Source organism: Bombina bombina, chromosome 1 (assembly GCF_027579735.1).
Source record: "Bombina bombina isolate aBomBom1 chromosome 1, aBomBom1.pri, whole genome shotgun sequence".
NCBI classification, from domain to species: Eukaryota; Metazoa; Chordata; class Amphibia; order Anura; family Bombinatoridae; genus Bombina; species Bombina bombina.
The window spans coordinates 360,771,180-360,792,310 of record NC_069499.1 but is presented as its reverse complement, the minus strand read 5'-3'; the positions used below and the strand labels follow the sequence as shown (position 1 = coordinate 360,792,310).

The window sequence follows — 21,131 nt, the reverse complement described above, 5'->3', positions numbered from 1 at the left end:
ATGAAATTGGTTGTAGAAGGTAACCCTGCTGAACAAACATCTTTTTAAGTAAACCTTCTAATTTTTTATCCATAGGATCTTTGAAAGCACAACTATCTTCTATGGGTATAGTGGTGCGTTTGTTTAAAGTGGAAACCGCTCCCTCGACCTTGGGGACTGTCTGCCATAAGTCCTTTCTGGGGTCGACCATAGGAAACAATTTTTTAAATATGGGGGGAGGGACGAAAGGAATACCGGGCCTTTCCCATTCTTTATTTACAATGTCCGCCACCCGCTTGGGTATAGGAAAAGCTTCTGGGAGCCCCGGGACCTCTAGGAACTTGTCCATTTTACATAGCTTCTCTGGGATGACCAAATTGTCACAATCATCCAGAGTGGATAATACCTCCTTAAGCAGAGCGCGGAGATGTTCCAACTTAAATTTAAACGTAATCACATCAGGTTCAGCTTGTTGAGAAATGTTCCCTGAATCTGTAATTTCTCCCTCAGACAAAACCTCCCTGGCCCCCTCAGACTGGTTTAGGGGCCCTTCAGAACCATTATTATCAGCGTCGTCATGCTCTTCAGTATCTAAAACAGAGCAGTCGCGCTTACGCTGATAAGTGTGCATTTTGGCTAAAATGTTTTTGACAGAATTATCCATTACAGCCGTTAATTGTTGCATAGTAAGGAGTATTGGCGCGCTAGATGTACTAGGGGCCTCCTGAGTGGGCAAGACTCGTGTAGACGAAGGAGGGAATGATGCAGTACCATGCTTACTCCCCTCACTTGAGGAATCATCTTGGGCATCATTGTCATTGTCACATAAATCACATTTATTTAAATGAGAAGGAACTCTGGCTTCCCCACATTCAGAACACAGTCTATCTGGTAGTTCAGACATGTTAAACAGGCATAAACTTGATAACAAAGTACAAAAAACGTTTTAAAATAAAACCGTTACTGTCACTTTAAATTTTAAACTGAACACACTTTATTACTGCAATTGCGAAAAAATATGAAGGAATTGTTCAAAATTCACCAAAATTTCACCACAGTGTCTTAAAGCCTTAAAAGTATTGCACACCAAATTTGGAAGCTTTAACCCTTAAAATAACGGAACCGGAGCCGTTTTTAACTTTAACCCCTTTACAGTCCCTGGTATCTGCTTTGCTGAGACCCAACCAAGCCCAAAGGGGAATACGATACCAACTGACGCCTTCAGAAAGTCTTTTCTATGTATCAGAGCTCCTCACACATGCGACTGCATGTCATGCCTCTCAAAAACAAGTGCGCAACACCGGCGCGAAAATGAGGCTCTGCCTATGATTTGGGAAAGCCCCTAAAGAATAAGGTGTCTAAAATAGTGCCTGCCGATAAAATCTTATCAAAATACCCAGATTAAATGATTCCTCAAGGCTAAATATGTGTTAATAATGAATCGATTTAGCCCAGAAAAAGTCTACAGTCTTAATAAGCCCTTGTGAAGCCCTTATTTACTATCTTAATAAACATGGCTTACCGGATCCCATAGGGAAAATGACAGCTTCCAGCATTACATCGTCTTGTTAGAATGTGTCATACCTCAAGCAGCAAGAGACTGCTCACTGTTCCCCCAACTGAAGTTAATTCCTCTCAACAGTCCTGTGTGGAACAGCCATGGATTTTAGTAACGGTTGCTAATCATTTTCCTCATACAAACAGAAATCTTCATCTCTTTTCTGTTTCTGAGTAAATAGTACATACCAGCACTATTTTAAAATAACAAACTCTTGATTGAATAATAAAAACTACAGTTAAACACTAAAAAACTCTAAGCCATCTCCGTGGAGATGTTGCCTGTACAACGGCAAAGAGAATGACTGGGGTAGGCGGAGCCTAGGAGGGATCATGTGACCAGCTTTGCTGGGCTCTTTGCCATTTCCTGTTGGGGAAGAGAATATCCCACAAGTAAGGATGACGCCGTGGACCGGACACACCTATGTTGGAGAAAAGGGTGCTAAACTCACCCTTTCTGTGCCATTGCACAGTGCTAAATACAGCGGCTCAGGCCATTCACGGCACATCAGTCTTCTGCCAATGCTGTGCCGCTTGCACCGCTGAACCAAAACCGCGCGTGCATACAGAAACCTGTCAGGATTAGAACAAAGTAAAGGAACTATATTCTTCTAAATTAATAGTAGTAGAAGAAACCACTTTAGGAAAGAAATTGAATCTTGCTCCAAAAACAGCCGTATCTAGGTAAAAATAAGATGAGTCACAGGAAAAGACAGATAACTCAGAGAACCTCCAAGCTGATGAAATAGCTAAAAAAAACAAAAAAACTTTCCAAGAGATCAAATTAATGTCTATAGCATTTTACTTCAAAAAAGAGAACCTTGCAGAATTTTAAGAACCAAATTTAAATTTCAAGGAGGAGAAATACGCTTAATAACAGGACGAATTCTAACCAAGGTCTGAACAAAACTCTGATTGACTAAAAGTTTTGCAATCTCTCTGTGAATAGCACTGACAGAGCTGAAATTAAACCCTTTAAAACCCTTATCTAAACCAACCTGCAATCTGAATACCCTTCTGTTTTAGAATCAGGCATTATATCTCCAATTCTTCAAGTTGAGAGACTCGAGGTCTTGATGATAAAATCGACTTTGAGAGAGAAAGTTGTGTAATGTACCTGGGAAATTTGTTGTTCAAACCAGAAGCTATGAGATCTACCTCTGGAAGAATCCAACGTTCTATCATCTGATCGATGACCTCTTTATGCAGAGCCCATTCCCCTGGATGAAGAAATTGACAACTCAAATAATCTGCGTCCCAATTCCTGACCTCTGGAATGTGAATAGCTGAAATTGTGCAATGATTTTTCTCTGCCCAAGAAAGAATACAAGCTTTATCCTACTGCTAGAGCATTACAAGTTCCCCCCTTGGTGATTAAAATATGCCACTGTTGTGACATTGTCCGATTGGAGAAAAGTCCCATTTTTTTATTTTTTTTTGGCAGGCCAGCTGTGAAGACCCCGGAAGTTAGCCTGGAGTTCTAGGATGTTTATTGGTAATCTTGAGAAGACCAAACTCACTTAACCCTCCCGGGTCACCATACTATGTCCCAACTCGAGAGACTCACATCTGTTATGATTATTGTCCAATTTGGATGAATAAAAGATGCTCCCAGAGGAAAGAGTTGATTGTTTATCCACCAGAATAGAGAATCGTTTGTAGAGAAATCTAAAATAATGCATTGAAAAGGCTAAATGAAGTCCTTGCACCATTGACGATGCAAACAGGATTGCATCATCAGGCTTGGATCCTCCATGCATAAAGCCATAGTTTGATTAGAGATAGACTGAAGCTTGGCACAAGCACACTGTAAATTCTTCTGTGATCCGTCAATAAAAGTGTCAATGATAAAGAGTCTATTATGACTCCTTGAAAGAGACTCTGGTCTGAAGAGAAAAAGATTTCTTTCTTTTAAATTTATTTACCTGGGATAAACAACTCCCATTACTCCAATAACTGTAGAAATGATTGGAATGACCTTAATAACTGTAGAAATGATTGGAATGACCTTGAAAGAAGAGATAAGAGTTTAGAATTGGAATCCATGTCCGCAGATCAAGACTTGAGCCACAGAGCCAGTCTTGTCAAAACTGCCAATGCCAAATTTTTTGCATTAAGTTTGATATTGTCCACAACAGCAACACAGATAAAAGCGTTGGCCAATCTAACAAGCCGACTATAAAAGAGTTCTACATCTGAATAATTCAGTTTCTCAAATAAAAGTCTTCCTGAGGAAAGACTATAATTTCCTGTCCTTCGGGACTTTGAAAAATGTACTATCCCCTAAGGGATTAGTAGTCTGATTAGCTAGAGTAGAAATAGCACCATCTACCCTGGAAATTGTATCCCAAATATCTACGCTAGAGGAAGGAAGCGGAAACATCCTTTTAAATATAGAAAATAACAATCCTTGGTGATATCAGTTATTGAGTCAGGCACAGGAAAAACCTCTGGAGTTTTAACTGCTGGTTTAAAAATTACATTTATATATTTAACTGACTTTTCCTCAGTAGGGTAAGGGTCTGATATGGATTCTTTGTCATTTGAGAACACCTGTCCTTCAGAAGACGACTGATGAGTTAGAATCTGCAAGAAACATTTTAGTTCTGATTTTAAAAAGATTCAGAAATGCTAGGTAATTCAGAAAACACGCGCTTAACAGAAATAATTTTATGCTTACTTGGAGGGGGGCAAGGCTGCCAACATCTCCGACACAGTAGAGCATAGAAATCGTTTAAGTCCTGCAGCCAAATCTGAGTAACTCTCTAGTACTGTACTAACAGAGGGAGGGCAAATCTCTTTAGAGGCCATAGTAGTATTAGAACCTCTACAGAAATGCAAGCATAGCCAGATCACAGTAAATACATTAAAACAAATCATCAGATGATCTATCTAAAAAGAGGAAACCTTAATGGGGACAGTACCAGAATGTTAATAATGTAATATGCACAGTATAGCAGGTAAAATAATAATATTAAATAATAAGCAATCACAGAAGAATTTTTTTTTAAAAATAGCAAGAATAAGGCAAAATAACTGCTGACAAGCATTAAGAGACCCCCTACTGACACTAAATTACCCTGGCTCTTGACAAGATTGAAAGTCTTACACCCCTCCACAAAGATGAAACAGCAGGCTGTGCAATGATCCCTCATCATGCAGAAATAAAGAGGTGAGCTCTGAAACGTCAGGAGAGGCTTTAATCCCCCCAACGCCAAAATGCATAAAACCAACCGAAGGCACCAAAGCAAGTCTGCAACAACATTCACTGTATCAGCCTAGTTGAAGCACTTCAGCCGAGTACAAATGCGGGAAAAAGAAATCTTAGTACGTCAGCGCTATCCTATTGCTTTCAATAGCGTTACTGATAACTTCAGAGTAAAACGGTCACTGTGCATCTACTCTCCCTACTGTCTAAAAGAAGCCAATGCACTCTGTGCCAAAATAAATATTTATAATAGTGAATGAGAAAGAAATTTATCCCAATAAATGAAAAATTATGATTACAAGAGCCAAGAAACCAATACAGGTCCTCCACTGCCCCATTAGATAAATTGTCATAGACACCAATTAATCCTAGAGACTGTATAAAACTCTGGTATCTTAAGTCCCCTGGCTATATTGTAACATTAGAGAATGTACATGCTGATAGGCTGTTGGCTATGTGAGTGCAATAACCATACTTATCTGTCTATCACCCAAACCACTGCTTGCCTTATGTATGAAGTATCTAGGTTCAGCTTGCATAAAATAAAGCATCCAGTGGTAATGTAGGTTAAGGGACAGGGAGGAGGCTAAGGGGCAGGTCCCTGCGACGCTTGTGGTAGAATTGTGACTAACTTCACACTGCCCCATACTCCAATAATTTCCCTCTGACTCTCAACAACAGTTCTCAGAGGGAAAAAAAGGGCCTCAAATCAGTCTGAGAACCCCTCTCAAATTTCAAGAACACCTTGTCTTCACCCACTTCCTAGAAGGCAAAGATTTAGAGTGGCATACCATTAAAGTGGGAGGGATAAAATACTATTGAGGATTTGGGAATCTTTGCCTTCTCCTAGTGGTGTGGTGGGAAGTTGTCATCCCATGCGTAATGGATTGTGGACTCTCATTACCCTTTTTTTTAAGAAATGGAGAGAATTAATTAAATCTTTACCTTGGGACAAAACAAGTACAGGTACAAATCCCAAAAATCAAGAATTCCAAAACTACTATTTTTTCCCAATCTGTAAGTCACAGTCTTCTCTGCCTGTCTTTGGATTGTTTTTTTGTGTTCTAAAATGCAAATGATACTCTATTTAAAACAGCAGCTAATAACTTTATGATTACTGTACTGAATTATCTTTCTGAGAGTATTATACAAAAGTATTAAAAATGATATAAAAACTACCTTTAGGTTGCATGTACTGTATAAGCTGTATAATGACATAAGATATTGTTTACATCACATCTACAATTTAAAAAATGCAAATATTCCAAAATCCAAACCTTTTCCGATAAAGGGTTTTCTACCTGCAGAATTATTAATCCATTCCAGACTTCAGCCTAACCATTTCACAGGGTCAATATCCAGTAAGCTGGAAACGAGTCTACCCTTCTACCTCTTATTATTTTAATGTTTTTGTCTTATGTTTATGGGATGTTTTGTGCTTGAAAGATACTAAAGAATTATCTGTAATAGAAAATTAGGCACATGCCAATACCACTATGTTTTGTACAATTATACAATGTATCAACTATACAAAACTACTGTTTGTTTTGTTCTGGAATGTTATTTTATCAATGAACCAATTGTGCCTATTGTTATGCTTTGCTTTCTAAGAACAATAAAAAATAATAATAAAAAAAAACAATAAAAAAGAATAAAAAAAAAAGAATAATAAAGAAAAAAAACAAGAACTACCCAGATTTTAAAATGCTTACAAACTTTAAATAGTATTAAAGAAACTAGTTAAAATTTGCTGTGTGTCTTGGTAATAACAAAATTTCTGCTTACCTGATCCACGAGTCCATTCAATTACTGTTGGGAAATTCACCTCCTTGTCACCAAGAGGAGGCAAAGAACACCACAGCCAGAGCTTTCGTATCCTCCCACTACCCACAATCCCCTAGTCATTCAGCCGAGGGAATAAAGGAAAAGTAGGAGTAACACTAGTGTAAATAGGTGACTGAAGGTTAGAAAAAATAAAATGCCGCCATAAAAACCCCCCACAAGGGCGGGTCTGGACTCTCCATGCCAGAAAAGAAAATAATTTATCAGGTAAGCATGAATTTTGTTTTCTTTCCAATGGCATGGAGAGTCCAGGAGTCCATTCAATTACTGTTGGGATACCAATACCCGAGCCAGAGAGGACACAGAATGGATAGAGAGGGAGAATAAAAGGCAGGCGGACCTAAACTGAAGGCACCACCGCTAGAAGAACCTATCTGCCAAAAGAAGCCTCAGCTGATGCTAACACATAAAATTTGAAAAACTTAGAAAAGGTAGCCGCCTTACAGATTTATTTCATGGAAGCTTCATTCCTAAAACCCGGGATGAAGAAGCAGTACGAGTAGAATGAGACGTGATTCTCTCAGGATGCTGCTGCCCAGCCTTTTCATAAGCCAAACGAATGATACTCCTCAGCTAAAAGAAAAAAGCAGTTCCAGAAGTCTTAACCCCTATGCTATCAGCGTAAATCGCAAACAAGGCAGAAGACTGCCTAAAGTCCTTGGTAGCCTGGAGATATAATTTTAAGGCAAATACCACATCCAGGAAGAGAAGGAGACGATCCATTTGAGAAGAAAGATTAGGACAAAGGGAAGGAACTATGATCTCCTGACTGATATTACAATCAGAAACCACCTTGGGAGGGACCCATATAAGTACAAAGAAACAGCCTTATCTGTGTGGATAATAAGATAAGGAGGGTTAAAACCTAAAGCAGAAAGTATAGGCTCAAACAGAACCTACTGAAGAACACGAGAACCATAATAAAACTCAGAGAAGGAGCAACACATTTAAAACACAGGTCTGATGCTGACCAGGGCCTGAACAAATAACTGAATGTCAGGAAGATTGTCTAACTTTTTGTGTAACAAAACTAAAAGGACAGAGATCTAGCCCTTTAAAGAACTAGCAGATAATGCTTTCTCCAACTCTCTTGGAGAAAACAAAAGAATTTGAGGAACCCTCATCACCTCCTCCAAGTTACTGAGGCAAAGAATGACTGGGGGATTGTGGGAGGATACAAAAGCTCTGGCTGTGGTGATCTTTGCCTCCTCCTGGTGGCCAGGAGGTGAATTTCCCAAAAGTAATTGAACATACTCGTGGACTCTCCATGCGATTAGAATTAAAATGTAAGTTGTTTCAGAAATATTTAAAACTGAAAAAACATAATTTATTAAAAAATTTACCTGATAAATTAATTTCTTTCATATTGGCAAGAGTCCATGAGCTAGTGACGTATGGGATATACAATCCTACCAGGAGGGGCAAAGTTTCCCCAACCTCAAAATGCCTATAAATACACCCCTCACCACACCCACAATTCAGTTTAACGAATAGCCAAGTAGTGGGGTGATAGAAAAAGGAGTAAAAAAAAGCATACAAAAAAGAGGAAATGGAAATATAATTGTGCTTTTATGCAAAAAAACATAACCACGAGAAAAAGGGTGGGTCTCATGGACTCTTGCCAATATGAAATAAATTAATTTATCAGGTAAGTTCTTACATAAATTATGTTTTATTTCATGTCATTGGCAAGAGTCCATGAGCTAGTGACGTATGGGATAGAAATACCCAAGATGTGGAAGTCCACAGAAGAGAGTCACTAGAAAGGGAGGGATAAAATAAAAACAGCCATTTTCCGCTGAAAAAATTAAATCCACAAAAAAATAGTTTTTCTCATAAATTGAAAGAAAATAACTTAAAACATTAGCAGAAGAATCAAACTGAAATAGCTGCATGAAGAACTTTTCTACCAAAGACTGCTTCAGAAGAAGCAAATACATCAAAAATTTTTAGTAAATGTATGCTGCTTTGCAAATCTGATCAACTGAAGCTTCATTCTTAAAATCCCAAGAAGTGGAGACTGATGTAGTAGAATGAGCTGTTATCCTCTGAGGTGGGGACTGTCCCGCCTCCAAATAAGCTTTATGGATCAAAAGCTTTAACCAAGATGCCTAAGAAATGGCAGAAGCTTTCTGACCTTTCCTAGAACTAGAGAAGACAACAAATAGACTAGAAGTCTTCCTGAAATCTTTAGAAGCTTCAACATAATATTTCAAAGCTCTTACAACATCCAAAGAATGCAAAGATTTTTCAAGAGCATTCTTGGGATTAGGACACAAGGAAGGAACAACAATTTCCCTACTAATGTTGCTAGAATTCACAACCTTAGGAAAAAAAAAAAAATTTAAACGAAGTCCGCAAAACAACCTTATCCTGAGGGAAAATCAGAAAAGGAGACTCACAAGAGATCAGACAATTCGGAAACTCTTATAGCTGAAGAGATAGCCAAAAGAAACAACACATTCCAAGAAAGTAGTTTAATATCCAAAGAATGCATAGGCTCAAACCCAAATTAAGACTCCAAGGAGGAGAGAGTGATTTAATAACAGGCTTGATACAAACTAAAGCCTGAACAAAACAGTGAATATCAGGAAGCTTAGCAATCTTTCTATGAAATAAAACAGAAAGAGCAGAGATTTTTCCCTTCAAAGTACTTGCAGACAAACCTTTATCCAAACCATCCTGAAGAAACTGTAAATTTCTAGGAATTCTAAAAGAATGCCAGGAGAATTTATGAGAAGACCACAATGAAGTATAGGTCTTCCAAACTCAATAATAAATCTTCCTTGAAACAGACTTAGGAGCCTGTAACATATTATTAATCACTGAGTCAGAGAAACCTCTATGACTAAGCACTAGGCGTTTAATTTTCATACCTTCAAATTTAACGATTTGAGATCCTGATGGAAAAACGGCCCTTGAGACAGAAGCTCTGGTCTTAGAGGAAGTGGCCAAGGCTGGCAACTGGACATGCGAACAAGATTTGCATACCAAAACCTGTGAGGCCATGCTGGTGCCATCAGAAACACCTAAAGCATCCACCATCTCCGTCTGAGGATCCCTGGGAAGTTTCTTGTTTAGATGAGAAGTCATTCGATCGATTTCTGGAAGACCCCACATCTGTACAATCTGACTAAAGACATCTGGATGGAGAGACCACTCCCCCGGATGTAAGGTCTGATGGCGGAGATAATCCGCTTCCCAAATGTCTACACCTGGGATATGCACCACAGAAATTAGACAAGAGCTGGATTCTGCCCATAAAAGTATCTGAGATACTTCTTTCATAGCTAGGGGACTGCCGAGTCCCACCCTGATGATTGACATATGCCACCCTTGTGATATTGTCCGTCTGAAAACAAATGAATGGTTCTCTCTTTAACAGAGGCCAAACCTGAAGAGCCCTGAAAATAGCACAGAGTTCTAAAATATTGATTGGTAACCTCGCCTCTTGAGGTTTCCAAACCCCTTGTGCTGTCAGAGATCCCCAGAAAGCTCCCCAACCTGAAAGACTTGCGGCTGTTGGGATCACAGTCCAGGTAGGACAAACAAAAGAGGCCCCCTGAAATAAACGATGATGGTCTAACCACCAAGTCAGAGAGAGTTGAATGTCGGGATTTAAGTATATCAATTGTGATATCCGAGTATAATCCCTGCACCATTGATTCAACATACAAAGCTGCAGAGATCTCATATGAAAACGATCAAAGGGGATTGCGTCCGATGCTGCAGTCATGAGACCTAAAACTTCCATGCACATAGCCACCGAAGGGAATGATTGAGACTGAAGGTTTCAACAAGCTAAAACCAATTTCGTTCGTCTCTTGTCTGTTAAGGACAGGGTCATGGACACTGAATCTATCTGGAAACCTAAAAAGGTTACCTACCGTTGTCTGAGGAATCAAGAAACTCTTTGGTAAATTGATCCTCCAACCATGTTTTTGAAGAAACAACACTAGTTGATTTGTGTGAGATTCGGCTAAATGTAAAGACTGAGCTAGAACCAAGATATCGTCCAAATAAGGAAACACCACAATACCCTGTTCTCTGATTACAGATAAAAGGGCACCAAGAACCTTCAAAAAGATCCTTGGAGCTGTTGCTAAGCCAAATGGAAGAGCAACAAATTGGTAATGTTTGTCTAGAAAAGAGAATCTCAGAAACCGATAGTGGTCTGGATGAATCGGAATGTGAAGATATGCATCCTGTAAATCTATCGTAGACATATAATGACCTTGCTGAACAAAGGCAAAATAGCCCTCATAGTCACCATCTTGAAAGTTGGGACTTGCAAATCGATTCAAAAACTTCAGATCCAGAACTGGCCTGAATGAATTTTCTTTCTTTGGGAGAATGAATAGATTCGAATAAAACCCCAGACCCTGTTCCTAAAATGGAACTGGTATTATTACCCCTGAAAACTCTAGATCTGAAACACTTCAGAAAAGCCTGAGCCTTCACCGGATTTGCTGGAACGTGAGAGAGAAAGAATCTTCTCACAGGAGGTATTACTCTGAATCCTATTCGATATCCTTGAGAGACAATACTCTGAATCCACTGATTTTGAACAGAATCTGCCCAAATGTCTTGGAATAATTTCAATCTGCCCCCCCACCAGCTGAACTGAATCAAGGGCTGCGCCTTCATGCAGACTTGGGGGCTGGCTTTGGTTTCTTAAAAGGCTTGGATTTATTCCAACTTGAAGGTTTCCAATTGGAAACAGAGTCTTTAGGGGAATATAATTTTTCATTTCAACAGGGAAATCATGCACATTAGATATTGAAGGAACAACCGAAACTGTACTAGTACTGATGGAATCGTTTTCTGCGTGTTAAAGCTTATCATGACAACTGTTACATACTACAGTTGGAGATATAATCTCAGCTAACTTACAACAGATACACTTATCTTTGGTAGAACTGTGATCAGGCAGCAGGGTTCCAACAGTTGCTTCTGAGACAGGATCAGATTGAGACATTTTGCAAAATGTAAAAGAAAAAAAAGCAAAATTTACAAATTCCTTATACGGCAGTTTCAGGAATGGGAAAATATGCAAACAGCATAGCAAGCATATAGAAGGCAAGTGGCATATAGGAAGTGGGGTGAAAAATAAACTAAATTTTTTGGCGCCAAGTATGACGCACAATGCAAAAGGAAGTTGAATTGTTTTTGGCGCCAACAAAATCCGGAAATGACGCAATTCGCGTCATAACAGACACAACCTCATTCAAGGAAACCTGGAGTCAACTAAGACGCCGGAAATGACGAACTTACGCCATCATACCTTCGCGCAAAAAAAATTCTCGTGCCAAGAATAACACAATAAATAACAGCATTTTGCGCCCTCACTAGCCTAATTTTTGCCCGTGAAATTAAAAGAAAAAACAGTCAATTTGAAAAAAGGACTATACCCCAGGTAAGACAAATAACTTCCTAAACATGCTTCCCAAACTGAAACTGACAGTCTGCAAAAGGAAATATACATAGACCTGACTCATGGCAGGTCTAAAATACATATATTTAAAACTTTTTATTATTACATAAAGCGCCAAACCATAGCTAGAAGTGTCTTAAATAAGAAAAACATACTTACCGAAGACACCCATGAACATATAGCAGATAGCCAAAACAGTACTGAAAAAGTATCAGCAGAGGTAATGATATATGAGTATATCGTCAAACTGAAAAGGGAGGTAGGAGATGAATCCCTACAACCGATAACCGAGAACCTTTGAAAAGATTTCCCGTGAGGAAAACCATAAAATCAATAGGCAATACTCCCTTCACATCCCTCTGACAAACACTGTACTCTGAGAGGAATTGGGCTTCAAAATGCTTAGAAGCGCTCATCATAGAAATCAAGCACAAACTTACTTCACCACCTCCATAGGAGGCAAAGTTTGTAAAAACTGAATTGTGGGTGTGGTGAGGGGTGTGTTTATAGGTATTTTGAGGTTTGGGAAACTTTGCCCCTCCTGGTAGGATTGTATATCCCATATGTCACTAGCTCATGGACTCTTGCCAATTACATGAAAGAAATGGCTGTTTTTGTGACTCCAAAAGGAGTGATGTGGACTTTTGTAATTGCCTACTGAACATGACTGAATAGTTTTAGCTAAATTCAGAATGGTGAAGGTCTAGTTGCCTATATCTGAGTGGCTTAACTAATTAATTTGCGCTTCTAATAGATTTGTGGACTGGAATTCCCTTCACAAATAACACCCTAAACAAACAAAACATTCTTTAGCTAGATACAATAGACAGCTTGCAGGGTTGTTCCTGTGCTATTTTACACACACAAGGGCTTGCACATAAATATGATTTATTTATTTAATGTACAACCTTTAAATGAATAGAAGGCATGAACTAAAAGACAGGGCTGTACAAAATTTAGATGCATAACAAAAAACATTTTCAGGCAAAACAAAGACGGATAAATGTGTTGTACTGGTTTGTGTAAGATCTTGTAAAAAGATAGCTGCTGATTCTGTTGTTAGTATATGATAACGACCAGTATAAAACAGCCCTCTTCTAGAAAAAGGGCACTCTTCTGGTCTGACTATTTATGAGGTCTGACATATGTGCTATCAATAAGCCAGGGATTAACAAAATGACAACTGAGCTCACCCCTTGGGCATTTATAAACATCTTGTGAATGATAGCACCAGCAGGTCCTCTCCCAGCTCCGATGATTGGCACTTCTGGTTGATCAAGAAGACAACTTACAAACCTGTCATGTGAGAAAGCAACACATTCGTGACAAGAATAGATTTCTTCGCATTTTTTTTTAACAAAAGAACATTTAACCAGAGAAAAAATAGAGAGACTGATAATTAGTTTGACAAGTTGTATCCCAGAACTGAGTTGTAAGATGTATACAGCATTCTGATTATTATATAAAGGGGAAGGATGCAGTGTTTTGCAGTGAGCAGGTCATTTAATTATAAAGCTCATTTAAGAAAAAACAGTCTGAATTAAAGTAACATTGCAAAAGTGATACCCTTTACAAACATTAATATTTTAAAGAGATATTCTATTGCAAAAATCAAATGTTCTATTTTGTTATAGCATTTTAATTTTAAACAAAATTCTGCTGCACTGCTGATCTTTTTAAGGATGTGGCTAGTGAACCAATTAGGAGTGGGCATTCTTATGTATGCATCCTAACTCTGAAGTGGCAGGGGGATGCTCAAGGACCATGATTTTGACTGTGTTTAATGCAGTTTGCAGGACCATGATTTTGACTGTGTTTAATGCAGTTTGCAGGACCATGATTTTGACTGTGTTTAATGCAGTTTGCAGAACCATGATTTTGACTGTGTTTAATGCAGTTTGCAGAACCATGATTTTGACCATGTTTAACCCCTTAACGACCGAGGACGTGCAGGGTACGTCCTCAAAAAAAAGGCAGTTAACGCGTGAGGACGTACCCTGCACGTCCTCGGTGTACAATGCAGCTGGAAATGATCCTGCTCGCTTCCAGCTGCTTTCCGGTTATTACAGTGATGCCTCGATATGGAGGCATCCTGCAATAACCTTTGGTAGCCATCCGATGCAGAGAGAGCCACTCTGTGGCCCTCTCTACACCGGAGATCGTGGCTTTCCTCGTTGGTGGGTGGGATCAGACTAGGGAGGCGGGTGACGGCCATCGATGGCCCTGGTCATGTGGAGGGGGGCGGGATCGTGGGCGGGGATGGCCGGGGGCGCGCACAGACACGCGCACGTGCACGGGAGGGCAGGGGCGGGCGCGTGCACGGGGAGGGAGCGGGTGGGAACTGCTATACTACAGAAAAATCTGTAATAAAAAATGTTGAAAAAAGGGAAAGTAAAAAAAAAAAAAAAAAAAACGATCAGTAAGGTGGTGGGTTTTTAAAAAAAAAAACTTTTATTTTAGTACTGGCAGACTTTCTGCCAGTACTTAAGATGGCGGGGACAATTGTGGGGTGGGGGAGGGAAGGGAGCTGTTTGGGAGGGATCAGGTCTGATGTCTGGTGGGAGGGATCAGGTCTGATGTGTCAGGTGGGAGGCTGATCTCTACACTAAAGCTAAAATTAACCCTGCAAGCTCCCTACAAACTACCTAATTAACCCCTTCACTGCTAAACATAATACACGTGTGATGCGCAGCAGCATTTAGCAGCCTTCTAATTACCAGAAAGCAATGCCAAAGTCATATATGTCTGCTATATCGGAACAAAGGGGATCCCAGAGAAGCATTTACAACCATTTGTGCCATAATTGCACAAGCTGTTTGTAAATGATTTCAGTGAGAAACCTAAAATTGTGAAAAATTTAACGTTTTTTTTAATTTGATCGCATTTGGCGGTGAAATGGTGGCATGAAATATACCAAAATGGGCCTAAATCAATAATTGGGGTTGTCTACTACCCTACACTAAAGCTAAAATTACCCTAAAAAGCTCCCTACATGCTCCCTAATTAACCCCTTCACTGCTGGGCATAATACATGTGTGGTGCACAGTGGCATTTAGCAGCCTTCTAATTACCAAAAAGCAATGCCAAAGCCATATATGTCTGCTATTTCTGAACAAAGGGGATCCCAGAGAAGAATTTACAACCATTTATGCCATAATTGCACAAGCTGTTTGTAAATAATTTCAGTGAGAAACCGAAAGTTTGTGAAAACATTTGTGAAAAAGTGAACGATTTTTTGTATTTGATCGCATTTGGCGGTGAAATGGTGGCATGAAATATACCAAAATTGGCCTAGATCAATACTTTGGGATGTCTTCTAAAAAAAAATATATACATGTCAATGGATATTCCGGGATTCCTGAAAGATATTAGTGTTCCAATGTAACTAGCGCTAATTTTGAAAAAAAGTTGTTTGGAAATAGCAAAGTGCTACTTGTATTTATGGCCCTATAACTTACAAAAAAAGCAAAGAACATGTAAACATTGGGTATTTCTGAACTCAGGACAAAATTTAGAAACTATTTAGCATGGTGGTTTTTTTTGGTGGTTGTAGATGTGTAACAGATTTTGGGGGTCAAATTTAGAAAAAGTGTGTTTTTTCCATTTTTTCCTCATATTTTATGAAAATTTTTATAGTAAATTATAAGATATGATGAAAATAATGGTATCTTTAGAAAGTCCATTTAATGGCGAGAAAAACGGTATATAATATGTGTGGGTACAGTAAATGAGTAAGAGGAAAATCACAGCTAAACACAAACACTGCAAAAATGTAAAAATAGCCTTGGTCCCAAACGGACAGAAAATGGAAAAGTGCTGTGTTCATTAAGGGGTTAATGCAGTTTGTGTTTAATGCAGTAAGAAAAATCTAAATGTAAAATGTAAGAACAGTTTACTTTTACACTAAAATGACCTTTTATGCAACTAGATTTAAAAGTATGATCGAACACAATGGATGTAATTTAAAGTGTAAAATAAGTTTTACTTTTCTAGGTCCTCCTTTTCATCTACTTTTTCACATCTCTCTGTTCCAAACTTTGCCTTTAAAGATCTTGCTCTTGCAATTGTAGCCTCCACACTCATGATCTGGTTTATGATATCCTGCATAAAGAAATAAGGCTTATTTAGCAAATAATACCCCTAGGAGATCAGCTGCTTGCTTTAAGGCAATACTTACTTCTAATTTCTTGTCATCAGGATTTGGGAAGCGTAGAACTTTACAGGAATGAGTAACAATTAGTTTTATTGTTTTCTTAACTGAAGGAATGTCTTCGATAGCCTCTGAAAATAGAACCAAAGAGATCAGTATTTTTCTTTCATGAAATAATATTTTATTTAGTGTAGTAATATAATAATTTTACATAGTGTAAGAAAACCATTTACCTTCCTCTTTTACCTTGAGCAGAGCCGCATTAATAACACACGGCAGCAGATGCCTTGTTAGATCGGCCGGTTTTTGAAAAGCAAGATAGTGAAGAACCTATTTAAAAAAATACTTGTTATTTCAAATGTACAGATGCTTACAAACATGACAGCTAGCTCTATCCTCAGTACAACTTCCGCCATAGAATCGTTTCTAAACTTGGAAAATTTCTGAAGCCGTTTATCTTTTCTTTTCCTGAAAAAAATCCTTTATCTTAAATGACAGACAATTTTAATTGGTCAATTGGTCATCAGACTACACATAAAAATATTAGAACCAGAAGTTTCACTTGAAGTAGAAATTTTCAATAACTAAAGAGAGTCTCCAAAATTTGTTGTGCAACACAATCACACCACTAACAACTGAATAAAAAAAGCAATAACATGACCTAACCTGTCTGCCTCACATTAGATTATTGGCACTGTACCTTTTCTGCCTCCTTGGTGTCATCAAACAAACGTCTTTGGCGGCGAGCGGGGATCGACTTGGCAGTGTCCCAGGCTTCTGCCCACATGTTATTGGGGATTTTCATTCTTGCACTCAGTTCACCTTTTATGATCTTACTGCCTTTTTCATCCGTTATTTCCTCTTCTACATAGTCTCGTGGGGAATACCACCTTACAAAGTCCTCTAAACAACAGCCAGGATTTGCACTCTGAAAGCAAACAATGCCATTTTTGAGAAAGAAGAAAAGGCTTTTAGCGATTTGCTGGTTAAGCTTTGTATCATTCTTTAATGTGCATCATAGAGTAATACAGATCTGCAGTTCACAATTTCAGCATAACAACAGTTATGATAATAATAACTGCATATTACTGAACACTATTTGGTGAATAAAAAGTGAGATAAAAACCTAACGCCTTAAATAATGTATTTTTTTGCCCATTTATGTATCCAGCTAAGGTATAACAAAAGGGTGAAAGATAATAAAGTACCATTTAATGTATTTAGCCCATGCCCCTCATTGGCTATAAATACTAGTTTTTATCTTTTTCATTTTTTTTATTAACATCTATGCTCAAGCAATCTCTAATTTTTCTAAACCTTTATTCTGGGGACCTAATTTTTCTGTACATATAGCAGGGGTCAAGTCTAGCAGGAACACACTATTTTTGCAGGTTGAACTAAGTTCCCTCTGGACAGAGAACAGAAACACTTCAGTAAACACTGCTGCTCCTGGTGGGATGAGCTGGAGCACAATCTGGTTAGATCCTCTAGAAATGGGCAGTAACACTTTCTAAAATACACTAAATGTAAGCCTGTCAGCGGTCCTGCTGTGTTATCAGCCCGCAGTGTGTGTAACACATGATGCTTACATTTCTGTGTGGCTTGCTCTGGGGTTATTTAGCCCCCCTCAGCAGATATAGGACTATTGCACATTAAGTGGGTGTGACTATGTGACAGAGGAGGATTCTCAAGCCCAAAGGCAACTATTTAACCCTTCATTGGATTTAATTTGCTTTCATTAACAAAAGTGTATAGATTATTTACATATAAATACAGTGTGTGTGTGTGTGTATATATATATATATATATATATATATATATATATATATATATATATATATAAAACACCTGAACAGCAGCAACCCTGAGTGTTAGTGCTGATGAAGACAGGGGCTCTGTCCAATTCCCCTAAACATACGCAATAGAAAAGTGAATGTCCACAGCACTAGGTCTGTCTAATAAAGGAAATAATTTACCTATAGTGCTGTGGACATTCACTTCTCTAATAAATATATATATATAAACCAATATTAATTGTGATGGGGGTGGAAGTCTTGGTGAGTTCCCACACTTTTTTTGTAGGACTTGACCCCTGACATATAGAGCACCTATTCAGTTTCACTAGTTAGTTAATATGTATATATAGTATGATCTGCACCACCTAAGCTCACTCTCCCTACATAAGCTGCTGGCAACCTTTTCATTCCCCCTTACTTACATGCAACCACCACCTCATCTTCCCACACAATCTTCTCCTCATGCTCTCACCTCTATTTCCCACACACGTTTCTGTACCTCTCACTCCTAACTCATCTTCTCAGCAAACTCTCACCCACAACCTGCTCATCCTCTCAATCCAACTAACCCTCACTTACCAGCTTCTGTTCATCCCTTTAGCCATCCCTTTTAAAAACACAGACTCCTCCCCACTGCCCCGATATCCACCACCCTCCTCACACACCTTTATTCCTCTCTCCCTCAGGCACAGCACCTTCCTCACCTGCTGTATATATCACACAGTCTCCTCCTTACCCTCTCGCCTGTTCTTCTTTACACACAGCCCTGCTTATTCTCTTAGCTCATTGTCCCTCGTGTGTCAGCCCTTACTCAAACTCAGTCTCCCTCTACTTTGTACACAACTTCCTCTCATCCCCTCTACCTCGGATATAACTCTAGCCCCCCTGTCAACCCCACCCTAAAACATCCCTAGTGATATTATTACATTAACAATGTCATGTGTTATATCATCAGTGATCCAAAAACCAACAGCACCTCTTAGGATAAAAAGACCTTTATTGTATATAGTGGGTCACCAGTACAAGCAACATTTTCGGATCTCTAATCCTTAATCAGCAACAGGTAATGCATTTATTTATACTCCTGTGCTCATGATTGCTCACAGTTAAATTGCATATACCCCCTCTAGTGTACAAACAATTTATTACACATAATCTAAATTTAAATTCATCATTACATACATTACTATCTTACTCCAAAATAACTACAATTGCTAAAATTACATTTAATAACATGCTCATTAGTATAAACAGATGCAATACAACAAAAAAGATTGCAAATATACAGAATAATATAATTCCTTATTCATTCCTAATGGTTGCATAGTATTCAATTTATAGATCCAAAATGCCTCTTTTTTTTCTTCAAAAGGAGCTCTCTATCGCCCCCTCAACGTAGGCTGGGAACCATATCTATAATCTGGAAACCAAGCTGGCTAACATTGTGGCCATATTGTACAAAGTGTGAAGAGACTGGTGCTTCCTTATTCCTAAAACGTATATTGCTCTTGTGCTCATTAATCCTTTCTCTGACTTTACCGGTGGTCTCGCCAATGTAGATCCTCCCACATGGACACTTAATAAAGTATATTGCATACGTTGTATCACAAGTAAAAAAGCCTCTAATTTCATATTTTTTACCTGTAATAGGATGTGCAAATTGTGGTCCCTTAATCATTTAATTACAGTTACCACAATTCAAACAAGGGTAGCTAGCATCCATTCCTCTTACATGTCAAAAAACTTTGTTGAAGTCCCTTTGTACTCCCTTCTTCAGCGTGTACCAGCTCATCCCACAAGGTCTTTCTTCTCCTATATGCTGGTCTTGGTGGTATATTAAATTCCTCTACTTCTGGATGACACACTTGTAGGATTGGCCAATGTTTTCTAACTACGTGCATTATTTCCCTATTGAATTCATTGTGGTCCATGACCATTATCAACCTTTTCTGTTTCACTTTTTCTTTTTTCTGTAGATCCTTTTTTTGACATGTAAGAGGAATGAATGCTACCCTTGTTTGAATTGTGGTAACTGTAATTCAATGATTAAGGGACCACAACTTTCACATCCTCTTACAGGTAAAAAACATGACATTAGTTGTTTTTTTTACTTGTGATACTACGTACGCAATATACCTAATTAAGTGTACATGTGGGAGGATCTATATTGGAGAGACCACCTGTAAGGTCAGGCAAAGGATTAATGAGCACAAGAGCAATATATGTTGTAGGAATAAGGAAGCACCAGTATCTTCACACTTTGTACAATTTGGCCACAATATTTGCCAGCTTTGTTTCCAGATGATAGATATGATTCCCAGTCCACGTAGAGGGGGCGATAGAGAGTTCCTATTGAAGAAAAAGAAAAAAAAAGGCATTTTGGAACTATAAATTACATTTTATGCAACCATTAGTAATGAATAAGAAATTAGATTATTCTGTATTTTTGTAATATTTTTTTGCTGTAATGCATCTGTATATATTAATCTACAGCATGTAATTAATTGTAATTTTAGCGATTGTAGTTAATTTGAAAAAAAGATAGTAATGTATGTAATAATGAATTTTAATTTAGATTATGTGTAATAAATTGTTTGTACACTAGAGGGGGTATATATGCAATTTACCAGTGATTGGTTGATATCATGAGCACAGGGGTATAAATAAGTGCATTACTTATTGCTGATTAAGCATGATTAAGGATTAGAGATCCGAAATGTTGCTTGTACTGGTGACCCACTATATAAAAATAGAAGAAAAAATTGTCTACACACCAGTTATTGGAAATGTATAAAGAAAAATATCCTTTATTAGTCCATTAAATATGTACAGGGTAAAACGCGGATCTTGCGCATTTCGGCAGCATAGCCTTAATCATAGATGCCCACTGTATACAATAAAGGTCTTTTAATCCTAAAAAGTGCTGCTGGCTGTTGGTTTTTGGAATATTTTGCAGCGTCCTGGACTGAGCATGCACTCACACAGGCAGTTGCTGTGCTTTTTTTTTTTGTTATTTCATGAGTGATGTCATTGGTGAGGTCATGCAAAGCTTGCAAGGGTAGATTGGGGTTTAAATAAGGAATTCCATTGCTTTTATACATTTGATAGAAAATAAAGTCTAGCTTTAACGTGTTTTTTTTTTTTTTTTTTTAAATTAATTTCTGT

At 38.3% G+C, this 21,131-nt stretch overlaps 1 protein-coding gene across 1 annotated transcript in view; it reads right to left on the bottom strand.

The window, feature by feature from the left end:
* Positions 1-21,131, bottom strand: part of RAB3GAP1 (RAB3 GTPase activating protein catalytic subunit 1) — a 259,144-nt gene that overhangs the window by 12,281 nt on the left and 225,732 nt on the right. The window contains exons 19-23 of the mRNA XM_053698235.1: positions 16,871-17,098; positions 16,404-16,500; positions 16,198-16,301; positions 16,006-16,121; positions 13,214-13,316 (exon numbers count right to left, since the gene is read on the bottom strand). Of these exons, the coding sequence (XP_053554210.1) occupies positions 13,214-13,316; positions 16,006-16,121; positions 16,198-16,301; positions 16,404-16,500; positions 16,871-17,098 (648 nt within the window). The remainder of the gene's footprint in view (positions 1-13,213; positions 13,317-16,005; positions 16,122-16,197; positions 16,302-16,403; positions 16,501-16,870; positions 17,099-21,131) is intronic.